General features: G+C 53.5%; 1 protein-coding gene and 1 long non-coding RNA gene across 5 annotated transcripts in view; one reads left to right on the top strand and one right to left on the bottom strand.

Annotated features, from left to right (window-relative positions):
- Window positions 1-25520, bottom strand: part of ZMAT5 (zinc finger matrin-type 5) — a 31122-nt gene that overhangs the window by 2305 nt on the left and 3297 nt on the right. For all 3 annotated transcript variants that reach the window (XM_045363842.3, XM_045363840.3, XM_065522299.2), the window contains exons 2-5: window positions 12997-13149; window positions 7011-7073; window positions 5240-5320; window positions 4427-4538 (exon numbers count right to left, since the gene is read on the bottom strand). In XM_045363842.3, coding sequence (XP_045219777.1) covers window positions 4427-4538; window positions 5240-5320; window positions 7011-7073; window positions 12997-13123 — 383 coding nt within the window. In that variant the 5' untranslated portion in view covers window positions 13124-13149. The remainder of the gene's footprint in view (window positions 1-4426; window positions 4539-5239; window positions 5321-7010; window positions 7074-12996; window positions 13150-25520) is intronic.
- Window positions 7102-23700, top strand: LOC135965453 (uncharacterized). 2 transcript variants are annotated; one of them, XR_010578389.1, is made up of 2 exons: window positions 7102-7266; window positions 23486-23700. It is a non-coding gene; the product is annotated as an uncharacterized lncRNA (long non-coding RNA). The 2 variants fall into 2 exon arrangements; XR_012418873.1 differs by lacking the exon at window positions 7102-7266 and adding an exon at window positions 22528-22627.

The following is a 25520-nucleotide window of genomic DNA, read 5'->3' as shown; positions in this document are numbered from 1 at the left end:
CACCAGCCGCAGAGAAGGCGGGGAGGCTCCGCAGTTGCTGGAAGGGAGTGCCCCAGCTGCTAGCCAAGCCTGGACTCCCTGCAGGGCCACAGGGACAGTGGGGATCCCCCAGGGAGGGTATGATCCTGGGGAGCCCCTTCCCCTGAGCCTCAAGCCCTTCCTCTGGAAAATGGGGCAGATTCCCGGGAAGCTGGGACCTCCTGGGTCCAAGTCTCAGCCCCATGCCCCTGCCTGCCTTGAAGCCCCGCCAGTAGAGAGGCATACCCGGCGCCTGCCCACACACACTGGCACATTGCCAGGGCTTCAGACACGTGAGCCAAAGCCTTGGGGACATTGAGGTGCGTGTCTGGCACAACTCTGCTCGTATCTTCTCTAGTGACCTGTTTGTCCTGTGCGTGAGGACAGGAGCCACTCTCTTGCATTTCCCCAGCCTCGGTCCTAATCAGAGGAAATAGAGTCGAGGGAGGAGGATGGGCCAGGATGGCAGCGCCCGCCCAGAGAGGGGTGCAAAGGAGAGATTAAGAGGGATAGAGTCACAATCTGAAGAGCCAACAGTGGGCAGCAGGGCCAGGCCTGGCTCGCCGGGGGATTAGTCTGTGTGTCTGAGGCCGCCGCTGCTCTTGACAGCTCCCTCAGGGTCAGTCTGCGGAGGGGGATAAGGGCAATGCCACCAGGCTGGGGCTTCGTGGACCCTCTGCTTCCCCACATTTACAAGGAGGGCTGGCCTGGCTCACTGGGGAGGCTCGGCTCAGCCAGCGGGGGTTGGAGCCTGCAGGTCTCGGTTTCCCCAGGTGGGGTGGGCAGCCCTCTGTGCCCTGTACCCTGGGGGAGGAAGCAGATACCCTGAGAGGAAAAGGGGGGCCCCCAGGCTTCCAGACCAGGCCCCGCAAGAGGCTCGAGGCTCGCAGCATTAACACCCGGGGAAAGCCCAGAAAGCAGCCTAAATGCTCATTCATGCAGTCAACCTGTCCTGGGCCCCCCAAGTCTGCCCAGGCCATGCGGGAGAAGCGGGGACTGGGAGGGGTGAAGTCTCAGCTAGAGCTTCCAGGACAAGTCTGACTGCCAGGCAGAGAGGTGGGAGGCAGTTTCAGGCAAGAAAATAGCATGCACAAGATGCCCCCAAATCACAAATGATGCCACATCTAAGAAGCTGCCGAGTGTCCAGTGGGACCAACAGTCAGGCCAGAGGCAAGAGGTGAGAATGCGATCCCACCGGCTGTGGAGGCAGCAGGGAGGGTCCCCCCGCCCCAGCCCCAGCCCTGCAAATGGGCCTGTGGAGGCAGAGGTGGAGGAAGTGGGGCCAGGCTGCATCAGGGCTGCTGTGTGGAGGATACCCTGTGGGAGCAGAGGGACAGGGAGGGGCCGCTGTAGCCCCCAAGAGAGCCAGGGCGGAGGAAGAACGCTGTTCCTGCAGCACGGCCTCCAGGCTGGAGAGGGAGCCAGGAAGAAAGTGAGGTAGCCTCGCGGAGGGCTGGGACTGGAATCCACCCCCTCCCATCAAGGAGGGTAGGGGGCGTGGATGCAGCGGAGGGGCTCAAAGCCCGGGCCCCAGGGAAAGGCTGCGAGGCTTCAGGACACCAGCCTGCCCGGAGACGGTTATGGATGCCCAAGGCAGCAATGGCAAAAGCAGGAATAAACGGTCACCTCCCTTCCCACAGCCCCTTTTTCTCAAGGCTGGACAGGCCTGCTCTGCCTAGAGAATAATTCATTTTGGCCCCAAGCCCTCAGGAGGCTGGAGGAAGTCAGGTGGCAGATCCCCTGGAAGGGGCCAGGCTGGGTGGCCAGAGGGAGAATGGCCCAGAGCACAGGGCTCAGACCCCCTAGAGCCGAGGTGGGCCCCAGTTGCAGAGCCCATTTCCAAAACAGTCACTGCCATCCGGGCAGCCTGCTGTTGCCACTGCCACTACCCACAGCTGCACGGAGCCCTGGGCCAGCCCTGAACTTCATGTCAGAGGCAGTCTGGGGTCCGGACACAGAGCAGGGACATAGCTTTCTCTCAAGTGAGGGCCAAGGGCAGCAGGGTGCATGTGATCAGGATGGCCCCACCTCCTGGAGAGGTTAAGATTCCTCAGCTGCAAAATGGGGGTGCCAATCTCCCTGAATGCCCCAAACACTGGGAACACCATAAGCACCAAACTCAATTCTCATATGGTTGCCACTTCAACCTGTGACTGGAGCTAGTCATTCAGCCTCAGTTTCCCCATCTTGTCCCCTAGTCCCCCGAGTCTCAGATTCACAGTGCCTTGTGTCAGCACAGGGATGCATCTGTCTGGAACCCAGGCAAGGACTCTCGGACACCCCATCTCTACCCCACCCATTGGCGCTCACTCCAGCCACAGGCACTCCATGAAACCTTGTCACAGCCCCAAGAGAGAGCCAGGCCTCTGTGACTCGCTCCTGGTGGAGGACACCATGGAGCCAGAGCAGGGAGGCGAGGGCCTGGCGTAACCCGGTTAGCAGGTGGCAGAGTGAGGATGGGACCCACAGGGGGCCCTGTCCAAGGAGCGGCACAGGGCCAGAGCTTTCTTGGCAGCCTCCAACCAGCCCAAACCTCTTGTACATGGGCTGAAGGAGTCTGGGGTGTAGGATGTGGATCCCTGGATAGCAGCCAGTCCCAAGGGAGGTACTCATATGCCCAAAGACAGGATAGAACCCCTTTAAACAGGACCCTTCAGATAGGACCAGGAGGAGAGAATGTCACACTCCAACGTTTGAGTCATGTGTGTATCATATATACTTTTAAGGTGGGGAGACAAAAACTGAACACAGATTTAAAATAAAAGTAAAAGAGAAAGTTAGTTTTAAAACACCTTTACTGGCCGGGTGCGGTGGCTCATGCCTGTAATCCCAGCACTTTGAGAGGCTGAGGCAGGTGGATCACCTGAGGTCAGGAGTTCGAGACCAGCCTGGCCAACACGGAGAAACTTCGTCTCTACTAAAAATACAAAAATTAGCTGGGCATGGTGGTGTGCACCTGTATTCCCAGCTACTTGGGAGGCTGCGGTGTGAGAAATGTTTGAACCCAGGAGGCGGAGATTGCAGTGAGCTGAGATCGTGCCACTGCACTCCAGCCTGGGCGACAGAGCAAGACTCCATCTCAAAAAAAAAAAAAAAAAAAGGTGGGGGCAGGTGTGGTGGCTCATGCCTGTAATCCCAGCACTTCGGGAGGCCAAGGTGGGTGGATCACCTGAGGTCAGGAGTTCAAGACCAGCCTGGCCAACATGGTAAAACCCTGTCTCTACAAAAATACGAAAATCAGTCGGGCATGATGGTGGGTGCCTGTAATCCCAGCTACTCGGGAGGCTGAGGCGGGAGAATCGCTTGAACCCGGGAGGCAGAGGTTGCAGTGAGCTGAGATCATGCCACTATACTCCAGCCTGGGCAATAGAGCAAGACTCCATCTCAAAAAAAAAAAAAAGAAAAAAAGAAAGAAAGAAAGAAAGAAAGACCCTCACAGTCTCTTTCACTGGGGCACAGAGAAGGCAAGAAGTTTGGCCTTCACCTTCTGGCAGAGCCCCGAGGGAAGGCCTCACCCCACAGACTGGCCAGGCCCCCTCGGCCCAGACCAGGCCAGGCCACCGTCCTGCGAAGCCACACCACAGAGGTTGTCAGGTCTGAAGCCCCGTTGCAAGATGCGGAAAGTAAGGTGGCCAGGATGGGAAAATGTGTCAAAGTCATACGTGGCTCCTGGGTGCAGCTTTATCCCCTTTTCCTCCCCTCTACCCTTCAGTCCCTGGAGGAAGAGCCCAGGAGCTCAGGCTTTGGTTTTGGCCGCAATGCCCCTGCCTGCCCTGTGTCCCATTCTGCTGATGTGAATATCACCTGAGTCCTTTCCCTCAAAGAGGAGGACCAGGGACAGCACGAAGCACACACCCCAAGGACCCTGACCCAGCAGCTCCCCTTTAACTTGTGAGTGTCCCGAGGGCTGGAGCCATCACCAGACCCCCTTCCTTAGAAAGACAGTGGGACCAGGACCTTGTCATCACACCCTGTACAATCCTGGCTCTACATTTTCCTAGCTGTGTGCCCTCGGGCAAGTCATACCCCTCTCGTGAGCCTGTTTTCCCTCCTGCAAGGCCCTAGGGGTAGTAGTGCATGGTGACCACAGCCCAGGCCCCTCCCTCTGGCAATGGACTTGGTGACGTGCAGCCAAATCAGCTCAGCCGCCTGCCTCCCCTCCAGCCAGCACAGACTCCAACAGGAGCCCAGCCTTGGGAGAGGCTCCTTCAAACACCCTTCAGTCTCTGGCCAGGGCCTGGGGCCCCGAGAGCACCCAACGTGGCCCCTCGGAGAGCTCTGTGGAGGCATCTTTATTTGGCCCCTGGGCCTGGGCAGTTCATGGAGATTCCTGAGCCTCAGGAAGGGGCAGGCGGGCTGGGGTGTTGCCCCCGAGGGCACAGGGGGAGGGAACCCTGGGGAACTGTACCTGCTGCTTGGGGCTGAGCTCAGCCGCTTGGCTCTCTTCTCCAGCCAGTCCTCCAGATGGCCCTCGGGGAGCTCGGGAGCATCTAGCAGCCACTCCCTGGCTCGCCTCTCCTCTGTGGGGACAGGGAGACAAAGGCAAGTGAGGGGTACACGCCTGCCTGCCGGAACCCTACCCTCCCACAAAGCAGAAGCAACCAGTAGGCCCCGAGCAAGCTCTGGGAAGTTGCAGCAACCTTCCAGGAAGATGCACCTGGACCACTTCTCCAGGCCCTCTGTCCACGAGGGCCCAGCACTCAGCCTCGCTCCAACTAGAGGAGTGAACTTCCCAAAGGCGAGATGTCAGCTTCCATGGAGGCTGAACTTGCCCCTCCCTGGAGTCACCAGGCTGTGAGACTCCAGAAGGCAGGGAAGGTGTGTTCCTAAACTCCTTGTTCCCAGACTGTCGTAAGAGGTCTGCTTGGTGCCACGTGGAGACTGGGTATGCTGCCTGATTGAGGGAGGGATGGGGTGTATCTGCCAGTGACTGCTGAGCTGGCCACAGGGTCCAGGTGGGGCTGAGGTGCACCTTCAGGGCTCCCGGGCAGGAAGCCACGCAGGCTCACTGTCAGGGTACACAGGCCTGCCTTCTCCACTCATGCTGAGGCTGTTCCTGACACCTGGCCCAAACCGGGGGCTCAGGGCTCCCCGTCACCCTGGGCAGCCCTTGGCTGCCAATGACAGGGAGATGGGGAGGCACAGGCCAGCTTCCCCGGTCTCAGAGACCACGTGCCCTAGCACCCCACTCCCGCTTAACCCAGGGCATCCCGAGACGTACCCTCCACCTGGATGCTCAGCTCCTGCAGGTCTCGCTCTGACATGTGGGAAAATCTGCAGTTGGAGCCAAAGTCGCACTGGCCTGCAGCAGGAAAACAGAGTTACTCGCTGCTCGGGAGGGGCTCCCCACGGGGGCTGAGGAGTGCCCTGGTGAGGGGCCCCAGAATCTTAGGGTCAGGACTTCAGGGCCTAAAGAGTAGCAACCCTGATCCTGGACAGAAAATGGAATCTCTTTGGCCCTGCCCACTCAGCAGTCAGAGCAACCTCTCACCCATCATGCCACATGCTCACAACCCTTCTCCAGCTGCCCCCGGTGCTGGGGATCACTTCCAACTGAAGCCTGTCACGAGTGGGCCTCGCAAGCCTCTGCAGCCTCTCTGTCACCAGCCCTCCCAGCCCTGCCTCAGTGAACTACATATGGGTTCCTGAAAGGGCCATGCTTCCTTTCTCCACTCCACGCCGCAGCACGTGCTATGCCCAGCCCAGTATTCTGCCTGCCTACCTGGCTCACCGGAGCAGTTGGACTGCTCCTTAGAAAGGCTTCAGTGGCAGCCTTGCCAAGGAGGCTCCAAAATCTGGGGTGGCTTCCCCTCTCTCAACCAAGGAGACCAAAATGTATGTCGAGATACTGGGAGGCTGGAGGTGTCTCAAGCCAGTGTAACCTACCAGTGACATACTCACATCAAGGCAAAGTCCGTGGGGAAGCCCCTGATCTGCAGGCTTGGTGCCCATCCTAGGGGAGCTTGGACATTCACCCAGTTTCCCTAGTTCAGCTGAAGCACCTCTCCCCAGTGCTAAGCTCCCTTACAAACCATATGAATCATCATAGTTTTCCTCTTTGCCACGGCTGCCAGGAAGCTCAGAGTCAAACCCTTAGAGAATACACAGGACCTCAAGGGCATGCATGGAGGAGACTATTCTCTTGGTTTTATCTTATTTTTCCTACCCTTATTTTTATCTGTCTTTGGTTCATTCACTTACTGAGGTTTTTATCTCTTGTTCTCTCTTTTTTTAAAAGAGACAGGGTCCTCACTCTGTTGCCCAGGCGAGAGTGCAGTGGTGCAATCACAGCTCACTGCAGCCTTGAACTCCTGGGCTCAAGAGATTCTCCCGCCTCAACCTCCCTAGTAGCTGGGACTATCAATGTGTGTTCCACGCCCAGCTAATTAAAACAAAATTTCTTTTTGGTAGAGATGGGGTCTTGCTATGTTGCCCAGGCTGGTCTCAAACTTCTGGCCTCAAGCATTCCTCCTACCTCAGCCTCCCAAGTACTAGGATTACAAGCGTGAGCCACCATGCTTGGCACTTTATCTCTCTGACCTATATGCATCTCTAGTAGCTGAGTATTGAGCAGTCAAATCTACACCTAGCATCCTTGGTTCTGATCCCGAACTTCCTCAGATCATCAACCCTGTTACTCTCTGAAGTTCTGCCTGCTGGGAAGGAGGCCAGGCTCCCAGGCTAACTTAATCAACAAGTCTATTCCACCCATAAGTGTCTCTTGGATTTACTTGTAATCTCCCACGGCTTGCTTGTTCTAGGTGAGCTGATACAATCACATTCTAGATCTGAAGAGCTGAGGACCAGTCTCTAGGAGGTCCTAAGACACAACACCTGGGAAGGCCCTGACTGGCCAGTCAGCTGGAACCACCGCTGCAAAGTGGGCTTGGGATGGTGGCCCGGGTCGGGGAAGACACTCTGCAGAGGTCCAAGTGGGCCAGGTTGGACATCGCAGGTCCCCGCAGGGACCTGAGCTGTGCAGAGCACTTTACCTGTCAGTAGAAACTTCCTGCAGGGCCGCTTGTTCTGCTCATCCAGCAAGATGGCAGCTGCATCTGCGAGAGAAGAGAGGGACAGGATTCAGACGGTTCAGGCTCTACCAAGGGAGGCGGGAGGTGGAAGCCACAGGGACATGGACTCTCTATCCCGACACAGCTGCGCAGAAAAGAAGAGTTTCCTATCCGCGGAGGAGTGGAAGCAAGAGATGACCACAAGTGGGAGTCCTGGGCAGATGGATCCAAGCTGCAGGTGACCTCAACCCCTCCCACCCCACGCAGGACTGGCCAAAGGCAAGGACCAGGTTTCATGCCAGAGGTTCTCAACTTGGCACGAGGGAGTCACCTGAGGAGTCTGGGGACTTCGGGTTTTTTGTTTTTTAGAGACAGGGTCTCGCTCGGTCACCCAGGCTGGAGTGCAGTGGTGCAATCATGGCTCACTGCAGCCATTGCCTCCTGGGCTCAAGCGATCCTTCTCCAGTCTCAGCCTCCCAAGTAGGTAGGACTACAGCTCTGCACCAGCATGCCTGGCTAATATTTTCTATCTTTTTGTAGAGCTGTGTCTCATTATGTTGCCCAGGCTGGTCTTCAACTCCTGGGCTCACATGATCCTCCCATTTTGGCCTCCAAAAGTGCTGGGAATACAGGTGTGAGCCACTGGGCCCAGCCTGGAGGTATAATACTTTTAAAAAATCCTGGCCCTATGGAACGTCTCATTATTATCTTTGCAACTTCCTGTGAATCTATGATTATTTCAAAATAAAATGGTAAAAAAATTTAAATAAATCCTAGTGCCCAGGAAGCCCATCGGCTAATCCCAGGATCCAGGCATTGCTTCACAGGCAAGACTGCAATCCCTGGCTTCTGTCTTCCCTCCTTCCACCAGCTGTAGGGTGCTCAGGGCCAGACCAGTCACCGCCCTGGACAGGACTTCCGACAGTCATTCTGTAGCATCGGCAATCACTCTGATCCTAACCTTAACCCTAGTTTCCTCTGATTTTTCCTATTTTTCATTTCTTTTTTTGAGACAAGATCTCACTCTGTCACCCAGGCTGGAGTGCAGCGGCACAATCTCAGCTCCCTGCAACCTCGACCTTCCTGGACTCAGGTGATCCTTCCCTCCCAGCCTCCCAAGTAGCTAGGACTACAGGTGACCGCCACCACGCCTGGCTAATTTTTTTATTTTTTGTAGAGATGGGGTTTTGCCATGTTACCCAGGCTGGTCTCAAGCTCCTGGGCTCAAGTGATCCTCCCCACTTGGCCTCCCAAAGTGCTGGGATTACAGGCATGGGCCACCATGCCCAGCCTATCTTTACTTTTATCATATAGTTATGGTTTTAAATTTGCTTCTTGATAGGCAAGCTATTAATCAGTCAAAATCTGTAAGGAAGTAGGGTACCTGAGGGTGGTACCCTGGCTCAGGAGCCCTTATATCCACCCCAGGGGAGGGGAGCAGCCAGGCCTGGGCTGGACATTCACCCATCACCTTTTCTAGAGGCCAAGGAAACACCACAGGCTTCAGAGTCCAGGAAACCTGAGCTCTAATCCTAACAACATATGATCACGTGCAAGCTGCATAATCTCCAAGTCTCAGTTTCCCCATATGTCAAATGGGAGGACAGTTCCCACCTGGCAGGGCTGCTATGAAAATGTCATCAGATAATGAATGGCGAGTGCTCTGCAGAGGAGGCCCATGGTTCCCAACCCTGGTGGCACAAGAGAATCACTAGGAAAGTGACCAGGTCTGCCTCTGGGGCGAGCAGTGGCCTTAGCACCATGTTCTCCAGGTATGCGGCCAAGACGGGGTGGGTGCACAGCAAATGGTAGCAATTCTTCATTTTTTCCTCACAAACCCTCTGAACAGCGCAAACATCCCGATTTTGCAGAGGGGAAAATGGAGGTTCAGACAGGGGAAGTGATTTGCCAAGGGCAGGTGGTGGCTGTGAGGGTGTGGTTTGCTGGGATAGGGGGTTGGTTATCAGAGAACTCATGCCAGGGGGACCAGCAGGGTGGGGAGGGTCCATCTGTCAGTGCTGGGCTTGTCAGACTCAGCGCACCCAGCTGGTGCTACAGACACCACTGCCCGCCCTTCCCTGAGGGGGCAGGCTAGTGGAGGGCATGTGGACATTGCCCTGGACCCCCCTGAGGCTGTGACGGCTGAGGCTGGCAGCAAGGCTGAGCCTGAGTCCTGGACAAGGGGCTCTTCCAGGTGGCTTGGCATGGGAGTATTCCAGGCTGCCTGCGTCTGCTCAGTAGTTCCCGACCCCAGCCACACATCAGAATCACCAGGCAGTTTTTAAAGTACATGGACACCCAGCCCCAGCCCTCCCGGGTTCTGCTTTAATTCATTGAAAGGGAGGGCATCATAATCGTTTAAATCTCCTCAGTGACTCTGAAGTGTACTCAGGGTTGAGAATCCCTAGCCCAGGCCCTGCACGAGGAAGCCCATGCTCTTGCAATGGGTATTCAAGGCCCCTCGTGATCTGACCCTATGGGTCCTTCTTGCTTCATCTCCCAGAATTAACAGCTGCCCCTGGTGCCCCATGTTTCTTTGCTCATTCACTTAGACATTCATCTGCCAAACATTCACTGAGCATGTCCTGTGTGCCAGGCACCACGCCAGGCTGAGGATTTAAGTGGAGAACAAGTCGGAGCTGGTCCTTCCTTCTGGTCCAACAGTCACACTAATCCCCATGGATGTAAGCGGGGTAAACATCTAGTGTGTAGCCAAATGACCTGACCCGTTCTAGGGGTCGGGGAGGATGTCCCTGAGGATTTGCTGCCTGACTTGAGTTGTGAGGTGGGGGGGCCTGGCTTGGGGCAGGGAGGACAGCAGGAAGGGCATGTCTGCAGAGGGGACAGCTTATGCCCAGCAGATGCAGTGGCCAGGGTGGCTGCAGCTGGGAAGGAGAGGCCGGCAGAACAGGGGCTTTGCCCAGAACACACCATCGTCATTAGGCACAAGCTTGCTAAGGAGAGGGGCCCTATTTTATCCACCTTTGAATCTTCAGAGCCTGCAGGGAGCCGAGGATACGCTGAATGACTAAGCCATGAGATGAAGGCTGGAGGGAATCCTTTTGAGGACCCACAGGCACCGTGCCTACTTAGTAAGCCCTTATGTGCCATGCGGTCATCAGGAGGTTACTGAGCCCCTGTCATAGCCCTGGGAGGTGGGGACTGTTGTAGCTGTTTTACACATGACAAAATGAGAGCCACAGGGTTAGTGAGTGATACCTGGGGACTGGTGCCCTGCACCTGACCACGGCAGATAGATCATCAGCCCCTCTGAGGGCTAAGGGATGTGCCCCAGGCCGCGAAGCTGGGAGCAGAGCTGAAGTCAAGTTCAGTCACACAGCATGTCTTCAAGTTCCTGCGGTTGCTCAGGGTGAGCAGAAGCCCTGGGGCAGCCTCCCGAGGAGGTGGAAAGACGTCATGTGCCAGCTTGGCCCCTAGTAGCTGGGGACCCAAGGCGAGGGAACCCACTGCTCTGGGTTTTATTTCATTTATTACTATTTTTTTTGAGACAGGGTCCCACTCTGTTGCCGAGGCTGGAGTGCAGTGGTACGATCTCGGCTCACTGCAGCCTCTACCTCTTGGGGTCAAGTGATCCTCCTACCTCAGCCTCCTGAGCAACTGGGACCACAGGAATGGGCCACCACGCCTGGCTAATTTTTTTATTTTTGTTTTTATTTTTTATTATTTAGAGATGGCGTCTTGCTCTCTTGCCCAGGCTGGAGTACAGTGATGTGATCCCAGTTCACTGCAAGCTCCACCTCCCAGGTTCAAGCAATTCTCCTGCCTTAGCCTCCCAAGTAGCTGGGATTACAGGAACCTACCACCACACCCGGCTAATGTTTATATTTTTAGTAGAGACAGGGTTTCGCCAGGTTGGCCAGGCCAACCTGACCTCAGGTGATCCACCCACTTCAGCCTCCCAAAGTGCTGGGATTACAGGTGTGAGCCACGGAGTCTGGCCAAATTTTTTTATTTTTAGTAGAGATGGGGTTTCACTATGTTGCCCAGGCTGGTCTTGAACTTCTGGACTCAAGCGATCCTCCCATCTCAGCCTCCCAAAGTGCTGGGATTACAGGTGTGAGCCACTGCACCTGGCCTGCTCTGGATTTTGAAGTCATCACCTGTAACTGGGGATGCCTGGCCTGGCCTGCCCAGCCTCTTACAGAGCTGTTCTAAGGACTGAATGTGTTGGGGATGTGAGGACGCTGAGAACGCAGGAGCCCTGGGGAACTCCTGTCGCCTGCTGCTTCATCTTTTCTATAAGTGACACAGGGACCTCTGCCAATCAGCCCTGGATCCCAGGATCCAGCTGTTCACAGCTGAGAATCTGGGACTAGGTGATCTTGGCCCAGCTCCCTCCAGATCACAGCCCACAATGGACAATGGATCTGCACAACAGAGAGAGCCTTAGCGTAACACCAGGGTTAGAGGCCTCCTAGGGACCTAGGAGACCCCACTGCCCATGAATTTTCCTATGGCTTTCCAACCACAGCCATGCCTGGCCTGCTGAGCGGCCTGGCCACCCCCTCACTTGAACCTCTGAGCCTCAGCTCCCTCATGTGAAATGCGGAGAGTCTGGGAAGCCTTTAGAAACACCATGTCTAGTCCCCAGACCTATCTCTGGGGAGTGGATGGGGTCGGGGAATCAGTGGTTTTAACCTAAAGGTCTCCAGATGATCCTAACCTGCAGCCAGAGTTAAGAATCGCTGCCCTAGACAGTTACCCAGAAAAGCAAATGGCGAACTATGCAAAGCACCCGGCATGTAGCAGGCACTCGACCCATGCTCATTCCCTGTTCGGGAACTCTCAGTTTCAGGCCTCTTTTTTTTGAGACAGGGTCTCACAGTGTTGCCCAGGCTGCTCTTGAACTCCTGGGCTCAAACAATCCTCCCACCTCAGTGTCCTAAAGTGCTAGGATTACAGGTGAAAGCCACCACACCTAGCCCCAACCAGAGAACTCTCTCTCCACTTCTCCTCCCTTCTTGGCTGCTGGATTTGGTTCCTTCTTGAGAGGCCCTATCCCAGAATCCTGCTCACCAACCTACAGGGCATTGGCCCCACTCTGGCTCATTCCAGGAGCTCTTGGCCCACCCTCGCCCCACCACTAAGTGCCCTCACCTCTCAACCTGGCTCCTGCCAGTCATGCTCTGGAACCTCCCTGGCTGTTCCTCAGGGTGAACGTCCAATGACAGCCATGCAATAGCACAACTCCCCGCTCTGGGCACCTCCCGGGAAACAGGCCCTGTGCTAGGCACTTCTGACCTTAGCTCATTCACCCCAACCGTTCCTGCACTGAGAGGCCTTTCTCAGAAGAGCCTGCTCCCCTTCTGCAACTGGGTTATTCACCCGTGCCTGCAGCCAGTCATTCAACTGCCACTGACCGCACCCAACTGCTCCCCACGAAGCAGTCTGCGCTGTCAAGGTAGGTCTGGGCACAGCAGCTAAAGCCCTTCAAAGGCTGCTCTCTGCCCTTGGAACAGGGACCCCCCCTCCACCCCCTGCTTACAACGGCCTCCACAGGCTTGGAAGATCCCTGTCCCAGAGCCAGCTTGAGCCCTACCATTCTCCCCTGGCCTGCTCCGCCCAGCCACACCCTCTCCCTCCTGCTCCGAGAGCCCTGGTGCTGGAGTCAGGGCTGCCTGCTTCTCTGCACACCCTCCACCCAGAGCCACGTGGCTGGCTTTCCCCTATTTCAGCTGTTGGCTCAAACATCACCTCCTTCTAGGGCCTTCTTCCTGTCCACAGAGCCTGGCAGGTGCCTGGAGCACAGAGCCTTCAGTCAGGGTTGCTGGGGAAAGAGCTCATCTACCAGCCTGCTCTTTTGAGGGTCCAGTGGCCCAGGCCTCCCTCTCTTTTGATCCTCAAAGAGCCCAGACCCAGACTGTCACTGACCCACGGGGGTCTTTGAAGATAAGAAAGATCAGAGAGCAGGGCTCCAGGAGCCCGGCCCCCAGCCAGCGGCACCCACCTCGGAACATGTCGTACCAGACCTTCTTGGCCTTGAGGTGCTGCAGCCCGTTCAGGTGCTTCTTGCGGTTGTGGAGGTTGTCCTGGAAGGAGCGGTCGCAGTAGTCACAGAAGTATCGCTTCCCCATGGCCACTCAGAGCAGGTGTTTGCTGCCTGGGAAGCCACAAAGAGCTCAGATCAGACCACTGGAGAAAACACACCCCTCACCAGTCCCCCAAATCCTTCCTGAGGACCAGGCCTGAGCCCAGGCTTTACTCACATGCACCCCGCCCCATTAGGAGTGTCAAGCTGATGAGTATGGCCTAAGAGGCCTCATGCCAGAGGGATCTGTTAACCATTCTGATGCCCAGCCTGCAACTCAGACCAGTTAAAGCAGAACCTCAGTGGGTGAGACCTGGGCACTGTTTTTGTTTTTGTTTTTTTGAGAGGGTCTTGCTCTGTCACTCAGGCTGGAGTGCAGTAGTGCAAACACAGCTTACTGCAGCCCCGACCACCTGGGTTCAAGCAATCTTCCTGTCTCAGCCTCTCAAACTGCTGGGATTACAGGTGTAAGCCACTATGCCTGGCTGCTATTTGGTATTGTTTAAAGTCTATCACGTAATTCTAACATGTAAGTAAGCTGAAGGACTGCCACCTTACACCCTGTGGCTGGCCTCCCTTGTCTCCTACCACATAGGGTTTTCTATGTTTGAGACAGAGTCTCGCTCTGTCACCCAGGGTGGAGTGCAGTGGTGCGACCATGGCTTACTGTAGCTTTAACCTTCTGGGCTCAAGTGATCCTCCTGCCTCAGCCTCTTGAGTAGCTGGGACTACAGGTGCGTGTCATCATGCCTAACTTAAAAAAACAATTTTTTTGTAGAGATGGGGTCCCCGTATGTTGCAGAGGCTAGTCTCCTGGGCTCAAGTGTCCTCCCGCCTTGGCCTCCCAAAGTGCTGGGATTACAGGTGTGAGCCACCACCCCACCCCCTACCGTACCTCTGACCTCCACATTTGCAACATAGAGGACACATCAGCCTCCCCTTTGCTCCTCACACATGCCAGGCACATGGCCACCTCCTGGCCTTTGCACCCGAGGCTCCCCAAGGATGGGTGTGCCCTCCTGCAAACACCCGCCTCACTTCCCCCTCTTGACCCCTTCCATCTTTCCTCCTATGCTACTTCATTCAAGATGGCAGAATCTTCCACTTAACTTCCTCCACTCTCTGCTTTATTTTCCCTCATAGCATGTATCACCCTTTGATACCGTTAGGCTTTGTATCCCCACCCAAATCTCATCTTGAATTGTAATCCCAATAATCCCCACGTGTCAAGGGAGAGACCAGGTGGAGGTAACTGACATGGGGGTGGTTTCCCCCATGCTGTTCTCGTGACAGTGAAGAGTTCTCACAGGATCTGCTGCTTTTATAAGGGGCTCTTCCCGCTTTGCTCAGCACTTCTCTCTCCTGCTGCCTTGTGAAGAAGGTGCCTGTCTCCCCTTTTTCCTGAGGCCTTCCCAGCCATGCGGAACTGTGAGTCACTTAAACCTCTTTCCTTTGTAAATTACCTAGTCTCCGGTATTTCCTTATAGCAATGTGGGAAGGGACTAATACACCCTTCATGCAATAAGTTACTTGTTATGTTTATTGTCTTTCTCCCCCAGTAAGAATATAAACCCATGAGGGCAGGTTTGTGTTTTGTTTACTGCTGGAGCCCCAGCACCTAAAATAGTGCACACTACAGACTAGGCATTGAAGTACTTGTTAAATGAATCAATTCCCGTTCTCCCTTTGGGAAAACTGAGGTTCAGGGAGGCGGTGTGATTCCTCCTGATAAGCAGAAGGCAAACCAAGTCTCCTAACGTCACACTGCCGGGTGTCCTCTCTTCCACAGCCAGTTCAAAGCTTAGAGAAGCCAGAGGGCTCACGCAGTGAATGCTGACAGCTTCCCAAGGAGATCGCTAAATTATCAGGTGGCAGATCCGAATCCAGTCACAGGGGGAAATGAAAACATTTTGGGGTCTTAAGACCCCTCAGCCGTGGTGATCACAGCCACTCCTGACCCAGGAGATCTGCAGCCCAAGGTGGGTGGCAATTCAATGACTCTCGCGGCCAGCCCTTGGGTCCGTGAGTTTGGTGCCGCAAGACAGGAGGACAGACGGGTCCACTTGGGGCTGCCAAGGGGGATCTGCCAAGGCTGAGCCCAGACCAACTGCTCACCCAGTGGTCAGACCCCTCACTTCACAGAACAGGTTCCTGAGGCCCAGGTGAGGAAGAGAAATGATCTCCCCCAGGTCACAAGGTAGCTATCGGGGCTAGCAGCCAAAGCCCCAGACTCCCAGGACCTGATCACCACAGTGGACTGATGGGGGAACACAGCTCAGGAGGAGGAGACTACGGAGAGACGCAGAGACAGTCCCAGCAGCCAAGCAGGTTGATGGAGAAAGCCATTCTTGCAGCAGACAGGGACAGCAACCATTAAGTCAGGGGCTGTAATGGGATCAGGAATAGCCAGTCATTCAAAATGAAAACATATAAAACCTCTCTTCTCCCATTACTGCAGAGAGACCGTGTCCCAGACACGCACACTTGATATATTAAATTTGGCAGCTCTAATACACCCCGTCTTGCCAATAAACTTATAGGAATTGGATTGAAATTGTAAGAGATGAACGTTTAACGGCCGAGTGCTAAACCAAGCCATTCAGAAAGCATGAAGCTCCAAGAAGCTGCTGGCGCCGGAGAGTAATGGGGAAGGGAGGGGACGGGGAGGGTGGTTCTCTGACAGACTAGAACAGAACGGTGGCTCTGCAGCCTACTTAGCTGGACAAAACCACACAGGCATTGAGAAGCTGCCTGTGTGACCTTGGGCAAGTCACTTCCCGTCTCTAGGCCTCTACTTCCACTGTAGTAGTGTAATATGAGGCAATGGCTGCTTGCTCAGGAAGTGGTACAGAGAAGTTAGCTAATGCAAATGGTGAAAAAGACGCTGATAATGTCTGGCATTAAGCAAGTGCTCAATAAATGTTACCTATTATTAGGGCTAGTGGTTTATTGAATACCTACTATGTGCTGGCACTAAGCTGAAAGCTCTATATGCATCATCTCATTTAATCCCCAGGACAACCTGTCGAGTAGGGCCTGTTATGCGTTTTTAGATGGGGGCACTGAGGTTCCAGAAACAAAGTGACTGAGCCAAGGTCACACTGCTAGGAAGGAGCCCAGTTGGGCTTGGAATCCAGGTCTCAGGCCTCTAGGGTCCCCACTCCTAATCACATAATGAATGTCTCCTCCTTAATCCCAGCACTTTGGGAGGCCGAGACGGGTGGATTGCTTGAGTCCAGGAGTTCGAGACCAGCCTGAGGGAAACCGCATCTGCACAAAAAATGCAAAAATTAGCTGAGTGTGGTGGAGCATGCCTGTAGTCCCAGCTACTCAGGAAGTGAGGCGGGAGGATGGCTTGAGCCCAGGAGGCAGAGGCTGCAGAGAGCTGAGATGGAGCCATTGTACTTTGGCCTGGACAACAGAATAAGACCCCCATCAAAAAAAAAAAAAAAAAAAAGGCTCCTCCCAACAAATCATACTAATGACAATTTTCCAATTTTCCTTTATTAACCACTAACTACACCCTAGGACCATGCTAACCCCCTCAAACCCCAAGAGTTGTGGATTATAATCTCACTCATGAATGAGGGAACTGAGGCTCAGACAGGTGCCATGAGGGACCCCAGCTCACACACGTAGGAAGGGCAGAGCAGGCCTCAGGGTACCAGCCCACCCATGCCCTCCTCTGCCCATCCATCATCTAGCACATGGGAAGTGCTTGGCCATCCTGGACGGGTCAACAGGACCCCACATTCTAGTCCCAGCTCTGCCTCGTGGCTCAGTCTGTGACTCAGCCACCTGTCGTCTCTGAGCCTCAGTTTCCCCATGTGGGAAGCGGCAGGACCGGGTGATCTCTAAAGGCCTCTCTGGTTCTAATATCCAGTGATCAGATGAGAAGATGCCCACAACAATACTTTTTTTAAAAATTTAAAAAATGGTCTCGCCATGTCGCCCAGGTTGGTCTTGAACTCCTGAGCTCAAGTGATCCTCCCATCTCTGCCTCCTGCAATGCTGGGATTACAGTCGCGAGCCACCGCGCCCGGCCGGCAATGCTTTCTACCTACCTGTCACAGACACATGCGCAGTGTCAGGCCAGGGAGACCGGCGGGCAGCACAGTCCCTCTGAGACAGGAAAGCATGCTCACTGAGCACCACCTGGGCGGGCCCCTCCCTGACCCTCTCGCCCTGAGAAGCAGGTCACAGCACCCCCATTTCACCTCCGAGAGTGGGATACCCAGCCTGGGGACAGCACTGAACACCAGGACCGGCTATCTCTGCACTTCCGTGCCTGGGGAGGCTGTCCGGGGACAGGGTTAAGAGCTGTCTCTGGAGTCAGATGTCAGGGCTAACATCCAGTCACCACTGCTTCCTAATTTTCTCACTCGGTGATCCTGGCATTTCTGGCCTTGTTTTCCTGCTATGAAAACTGAGATAATAACAGTGTTCAGGCCGGGTGCAGTGGCTCACACCTGTAATCTCAGCACTCTGGGGGCTGAGAAGGGCGGATTGCGAGGTCAGGAGTTAGAGACCAGCTTGGCCAACATAGTGAAACCCTGTCTCTACTAAAAATACAAAAATTAGCTGGGCACGGTGTATGTGCCTGTAGTCCCAGCTACTCAGGAGGCTGAGGCAGGAGAATTGCTTGAACCCGGGAGGCAGGGGTTGCAGTGAGCAGAGATCGCACCACTGCCCCAGCCTGGGTGACAGAGTGAGACTTCATCTCAAAAAAAAAAAAAAAAATTAGCCGGGTGTGGTGGCACGCACCTGTAATCCCAGCTACTCAGGAGACTGAGGCAGGAGAATCACTTGAATCCAGGAGGCAGACAGAGGTTGCAGTGAGCCAAGATCGCACCACTGCATTCCAGCCTGGGTGACAGAGCGAGACTCCCTCTCAAGAAAAGCAAAAAACAAAACCAAAACAAAACAAAACAACAAAACAAAAAAGAACCAGCTGTGCAGATCCCCCACTGCCCAGGGATGGTACTGGGGTAAGGGGGCACACATTCCACCTACTTCACAGGTCTGTCCCCACAGGCATGTGACTGAGGCCACGTTCCTAGACAGAGGCTGGCCTTCAACAAGATGACCTCGCTCAGGTGTAAAATTCTAGAGCTCCTGAACCAAATGCCTCCCGTTCTGATGCCTCTGCCCATGTTAGGATAGGGTTCAACTTGCAGAATCCTCTGGACACATGCAGTGCACTGCCAGACACACAACTTGGCAAGCAGAATGCTGGCTGGAGTTCAGCTCCAGCTCCCCCCTCAGCCAGGTGCCCTTGCACAAGGTGCAACCTGCACCACCGTACTTGGCAGCCGAGGCGGGGGTCAGGGACAGGGGAGAGAGGAGACAGCTGGAGTGTCTCTAAACAGCGCCCAGACACCAGCATGGGGTGCTGACTAAGCTGGCCCCCTCTGCTGTGATTCATCCCCATCCTCTGAGGGTGGCACGCACAGCAGAGTGTGAGCGAGGTCCCGTCCGGAACACAGAACCATCCGGCCTCACTCCCTGCCAGAAACACAGGTGGTGCCATCCACCCACTCCCAGGGACCAGATGCATGGCTGCAAAGGCATCTGCTGGATCCCGGGAGCATTGGCTCCGGGGTGACAGTGCTGGCTCCTCGTGGCCAAGGGGCAGCGGGCAAGGCTAGTGGGACAACCTCTGGGCCACATAGGTCACATCTGAATTCCAGCTCTGCCGCTTATAAGCTGGGTGACCCCTGGGAAGTCATTTCATCTCTGTGGATCTATCCTTAGCTATAAAATATGGATCCCACAGCTGCTGAGATTTCCCGAGGCAGTAGTACATTAAGATGCCTAGTAGCCAGCTGCAATGGCTCAGGCCTGTAATCCCAACATGTTGGGAGGCCAAGGTGGGAGGATCACTGGAGCCCAGGAGCTCGAGACCAGCCTGAACAACATGGGCAGACCCCATTTCTACAGAAAGAAAAAAAAAATTAGGCAGGCATGGTGGTGCACACCTGTAGTCCCAGCTATTTGAGAGGCTGAGGTGGGAGGATAGCTTGAGCCCAAGGAGGTCAAGGCTCCAGTGAGCTGAGACTACACCACTACACTCCAGCCTGGGTGACAGAGACCCTGTCTCAAACAAAGAAAAAAAGGTGCCTAGCATACAGTTCCTGCTCAATAATGGAGGCTGTTACTGTTGTTACTATTATCATTCAGGTTGCCCACCCCCTGGCCCTCTAAGTGAACACACTCTGAATCCTGCTTTAAAACCGCAGTCAAGGCCGGGCACGGAGGCTCATGTCTGTAATCCCAGCACTTTGGGAGGTGGGTGGATCACCTGAGATCAGGAGTTTGAGACCAGCCTGACCAACATGGTGAAACCCCATTTCTACTAAAAATACAAAATTAGCCGGGCATGGTGGCACACACCTATAATCCTAGTTACTCAGGAGGTTGAGGCAGGAGAATTGCTTGAACCCAGGAAGCAGAGGTTGCAGTGAGCTGAGATTGTGCCACTGTGCTCCAGCCTGGGTGACAAAGCGAGACCTTGTCAGAAAAGACAGAAGAAAGAAAGAAAAGAAGGAAAGAAGGAAGGAAGGAAGGAAGGAAGGAAGGAAGGAAGGAAGGAGGGAAGGAGGGAAGGAAGGCAGGCAAAAACTAGTCAAGGCACTGTGGGGTGGCAGAGGGGAGAAAAGAGGCTGGGGATGGTGGGTGAGGGGTGACAGCTTCAGATTTGATTCCCGCTTGCTTGGCACTTCGCTTTCATTCCTTTATTTAATCCTCCTAGAGACGCTCTGAATAGATATCAATATCAAGTGTCCATTTTGCAGACCAGAAAACAGGCTTGGGAATCCTCAGTCCTAATTTGTTCACAGCCACGTCCAGAAGGACTCTAACAATATTCATAACAATGACTGTTAGTGTCGGCAACAGTAATGACACTCACATCAGTAACCAATAACAATCACGTCTCATCATCCTGAGCTGCCAGTGGGCCAGGGTGCCAGGGACCCCCACATCCCCTCCTGTGGAGCCTTCACCATGACACTGTGAAGCCACATCTCCAAGGCCTCACAGCCAAGGCACACCAGAGCTGGCACGCACACTTGGGTCTGGCTGACCCCAGAGCCCACTCTCTCCCCATCCCACTGTCCTGCCACGAGGCTGTTACAGGGCAAACATTTGTGCTTCATCAATATTCTCCATTCCTTTTGTTGTGTGTGTCTCAAGTACAGACAGAGCTGGCTTTGGCACAAGGCAAAAATAAGCCAACAGCTCGGCCTTTGGCCAGGGGCTGGGATGCGCACTGTAATTATCCTGGACTTGTGCTCACCACGGGCGACCCTGAAGCTCACCTGTTATTTTTTCTAATTATGGCACCTCCAGACCCCAGGTAAACAGTAAACCACAGCCAGAGGACGGTTTTATTGCACGCCCACTAGGAGCTCAGTAATGTCCCACTGTCACATATGCCTGCCATCTGGAGTTGATGGCATCAGAACCACCCCGTGGGGGTGGCCTACAGACTGCTGGTGCAGGACCCTGCTCTGAAGGAAGTGCCAAGGAAATCCAGAGGTCTTTCCTGACCGGATCCCCGTATGCTAGAGGCATCCTTGAGATCCTTGGGTGGCAGCCACACACCTTTTTCATCCCGACCTCATCCCTACGTTTGCCTCCTGCTCTCCCCTGGGGTAAGGCACCTCATCTTATTCCCATAGGTTTAAGGCAGCGAGGGGCCCACCCACTGCAATTTCTAACTCGGCAGGTCTAGGACAGGGCCAGGATCTAAGAAAGTCCTGATTCAGACTCCACAGAGAAATGCGAGTCCAGGCCGGGCACGGAGGCTCGCACTTGCAATCCCAGCACTTTGGGAGGCCAAGATGGGAGGATCACTTGAGCCCAGGAGTTTGAGACCAGCCTGGCAACATAATGAGACCCCATCTCTACAAAAAAAAATTTTTTTAATTTGACCAGGCACAGTGGCTCACGCCTTTAATCCCAACACTTTGGGAGGCCGACACAGGTGGATCACCTGAGGTCAAGAGTTCAAGGCTAACATGGTGAAACCCCATCTCTACTAAAAATACAAAAATTAGCTGGGCAGGATGGTGCATGCCTGTAATCCCAGCTAGTCCGGAGGCTGAGGTAGGAGAATCACTTGAATCTGGGAGGCGGAGGTTGCAGTGAGCCAAGATTGTGCCACTGCACTCCAGCAAAGTTAGCTAGGTATGGTAACACACACCTGTAGTCCCAGCTACTTGGGAGGCTAAGGTAGAAGGATCACTTTGAGCCCAGAAGTTCAAGGCTGCAGTGAGCCTCGATCACGCCAGTGCACTCCAGCCTGGACAACAGGATAAGACCCCCATTTCAAAAAAACAAACAAACAAAAAAAACAAAAACAAAAAAAAAGGACTTCACAGGAAAAAAAAAAAAAGAAATGCTAGCCTAAGGTAGCAGGTGATGGACAGAACAGAGAGGGTGAGAACATGCTCAAGGTCACACAGAACAATCCTTTGAAGCTGTTTTTTCTTAAACACAACACTCTAATCACCAATCCAGGTCTGAATCCAACCCCTGCCACTCTCAGGCTGTGTAACTCTCAACAAACTACTTACCTCTGAGTTTCATCTGGAAGATGAGGGTAATGACTCTATTTCATAAGATTACTATGAGAATTAAATCATGCATGCTAGGTGCCTAGCACTGTGCCTGGCACGCCAATGGTGCTTCATACACGCTTCTGCGTGTGGCAGCCAGCCTCCAAGCCCCCAGCAATCCTACCTCCTGACTTTCACACCTTGTGTAGTCCCCTCACAAGCTGGGTCAGGGTTGGTCTGTGTAACCAAGAGAACAGAGCAGAGGTGAGGGTATGCCATTTCCAAGAACAGGTTATAAAAGACATGGCAGGCAGGGCATGTTGGCTCACGCCTGTAATCCTAGCACTTTGGGAGGCCAAGGCGGGCGGATCACTTGAGGTCAGGAGTTCGAGACCAGCCTGACCAACATGGGGAAACCTTGTCTCTACTAAAATACAAAAAATTAGCCAGGTGTGGTGGCGTGCGTCTATAGTCCCAGCTACTTGGGAGGCTGAGGCAGGAGAATTGCTTGAACCCGGGAGATGGAGGTTGCAGTGAGCTGAGATCACCACTGCACTCCAGCCTGGGCCACACACACACAAAAAGGCACTGCCGCTTCCATCTCAGTGTCTTTCTCTGATCACTTGGTCTGGCGGTAGCCAGCTGCCACACTGTGAGCAGCCCTGCAGGGTGGCCCACGTGACGAGGAACTGAGACCCCCTGCTAACAGCCATGTGAATCCATTTGGAAGCAAACCCTCTGTCCCCAGTTAAGCTTTCAGATGACTGTACCCTGGCTGGTATCTTGAGTGCCACCTCCTGAGAGACTCAGCCAGAACCACTCAGCTAAGCAGTGCCCAAATTCCTGACCCTCAGAAACAGTATGAGAGAATAAAAGTTTGTTGCTTTAGGTTGGATGCAGTGGTTCATTCCTGTAATCCCAGCACCTTGGGAGGCCAAGACAGGAGGATCGCTTAAGTCCAGGAGTTCACGACCAGCCTGAGCAACATAGTAAGACCCTATCTCTACAAAAAGTATTTTTTAAAAAATTAGATGGGTGTGGTGATGCATGCCTATAGTTTCAGCTACTTGGGTGGATGAGGTGGGAGGATTGCTTGAGCCCAGGAGATGAAGGTTGCAGTGGGCCGAGATCATGCCACTGCACTCCAGCCTGGGTGGCAGAGCAAGACCTCGTCTCAAAAAAGAAAAGACAACTTAATAGGATTACGTGCAGATTTTTTTTCATTTGATATCTAATTTTTAAAGTTTCTATATTGGGCATGTATTGTTTTAAAATTTGCAAAAAAATAAAAAATAAATTCTCTTCAAAAAAAGTGGGGTCTAGTCCGAATTCCGAATGCAGCGGTGTTGGTGACTAACTGATCACAACCAGATACAGATTTCTTTGTTCCTTCTCCACTCCCACTGCTTCGCTTGACTAGCCTCTAAAAAAACAGAAAAAGAACAAGTGGGAAATTTGTAAGGCAGGGATAAATCCTATTCCTTCTCCCTCTGGAGGCTGCCATGGAGGGTTCCAGAGACCTGGTTCACTCGGATGAACCAGCCAGGGGTGGTGAGTGAAAGAAACAGAGCAGATATTCCCCGCAGCCCCCGGATGAAAACTGACAAGGCAAACCCTGATTCCAACCAGACTTGGCCTAGCACACCCCAAGGCCTGGTGAAGGTCGGTTGAGACTGAATCTGGGCTCCAGGGACTGCGGGCTGGAGACACAGTTTCTCAATAGATAGTTACAGGTCCCAGGAGGCCAGAGTTTCCAAATAGGAAAGGTAAAAATAGTCTGAATGAGGCTCCTGCACCAGATACTTGGACTCAAAACTGTCTCTGCCTCCCGCTTCTTCTCTCCCCAGTCTGGGCGCCAAATATCATCTGATCCTCTATCTCCACTGTCACTACTGCCCAAGACAGAACTCAGTTCCTCACCTCTGGACTCCTCACATCTGGACAGCCCCCTCCGTTCACTGGATCATAAGCACCATCAGATCAACACTCCTTAAATCATCCCTGCTCAAAATTTTCCATGGCTTCCAAGTGAGAACCTTATTAAAAATGAATCTCAGCTAAATGCAGTGACTCACACCTGTAATCCCAGCACTTTGGGAGACCAAGGCCTCCCAACTCCTGATCAGTTGAGGTAAGGAGTTCAAGACCATCCTGGGCAACATAGTGAGACCCCTGTCTCTAAATTTTTTTTTTTTTTTAATTAGCCAGTTGGGGTGTCATGTGCCTGTAGCCCTTGCTACTCGAGATGCTAAGATGGGAGGATCACTGGAGCCCAGGAGTTTGAAGTTATAGTGAGCTCTGATCATGCCACTATACTCCAGCTTGGGTGGCAGACTGAGACCCTGTCTCGAAAAAATAAAAAATAAAAGGGGGCCAGGCACAGTGGCTCATGTCTGTAATCCTAGCACTTTGGGAGGCTAAGGTGGGCAGATTACCTCGGTCAGGAGTTGAAGACCAGCCTAACCAACATGGTGAAACCCTGTCTCTACTAAAAATACAAAATTAGGCCGGGCATGGTGGCTCACGCCTGTAATCCCAGCACTTTGGGAGGCCGAGGCGGGTGGATTGCCTGAGCTCAGGAGTTCGAGACCAGCCTGGGCAACACGGTGAAACCCCAACTCTACTAAAATACAAAAAATTAGCCGGGCATGACGGCATGTACCTGTAGTCCCTGCTACTCGAGAGGCTGAGGCAGGAGAATTTCTTGAACCCAGGAGGTGGAGGTTGCAGTGAGCCGAGATTGCATCACTGCACACCAGCCTGAGCAACAGAGTGAGAGTCTGTCTCAAAAAAAAAAATTAGCTGGGCATGGTTGCAGGCGCCTGTAATCCCAGCTACTCAGGAGGCTGAGGCAGGAGAATCACTTGAACCTGAGAGGCGGAAGTTGCAGTGAGCCAAGATTGCACCACTGTACTCCAGCCTGAGTGACAGAGACAGACTCCTCCGTCTCAAAAAAAAAAAAAAAAAATAGTTTAGCGTGCTGGTGCACACCTGTAATCCCAGTTACTTGGGAGGCTGAGGCACGAGATTGAACCCAGGAGGTGAAGGTTGCAGTGAGCCCAGATCATGCTACTGTATTCCAACCTGGGTGACAGAGCAAGACTCCGTGTCAAAAACAAAAAAAAACGTCTCCTGGGTCAGGTCCCCAGAAATCCTGATTTAGCAGATCTGGAGGGGAACCTAGAAACCTGCATTTTAACTAGCAAGTCTAATACCCCTTAAGAAGCAAAAGCCTGGAGGAATGAGCTTTCCCTCGAGTTCCAAATGCAGTTGCTGCTGGGGACAGTTACTCTGGGTAGACACAGCCCCCTGGACTCATGTCCCAGCTAGAAATCAGTTCAATGATGAATAACCTCAGGTCACTGAAGTGGTAATCCAACTGCATGCTAAGCACAATTAGTTAAAGTGGATAAAGCTGTTTTCTTACTAGATAAGCGTCTTGTCACACTCCTGGAAAGTTTAGAATTAAAAAATAGAAGCATAAGGGCAAATCAAATTCACTGTATTAATGTTCTTATCCTAAATTGAGTAATAATCAGTATATTTTTGGAATTAAAAAGTAGCTGTAGGCCAGGCACGGTGGCTCACACCTGTAATCCCAGCACTTTGGGAGGCCGAGAGAACAGAATCGCTTGAACCCAGGAGGCGGAGATTGCAGTGAGCTGAGATCGCACCACTGCACTCCAGCCTGGGCAACACAGCAAGACTCTGCCTCAAAAAAAAAAAAAAAAAAGTAAGTAAGTAAGTAAATAAATAAATAAATAAAAATTAGGCTGGGGAGATGGCTCATGTCTGTAATCCCAGCACTTTGGAAGGCCAAGGTGGGTGGATCAGTTGAGCTCAGTAATTTGAGACCAGCCTGGCCAACATGGTGACACCCCT

The sequence above is a fragment of the Macaca fascicularis genome, chromosome 10 (genome assembly GCF_037993035.2).
Source record: "Macaca fascicularis isolate 582-1 chromosome 10, T2T-MFA8v1.1".
In the NCBI taxonomy this organism is placed as follows: Eukaryota; Metazoa; Chordata; class Mammalia; order Primates; family Cercopithecidae; genus Macaca; species Macaca fascicularis.
This window is presented reverse-complemented; position numbering and strand designations above follow the sequence as displayed.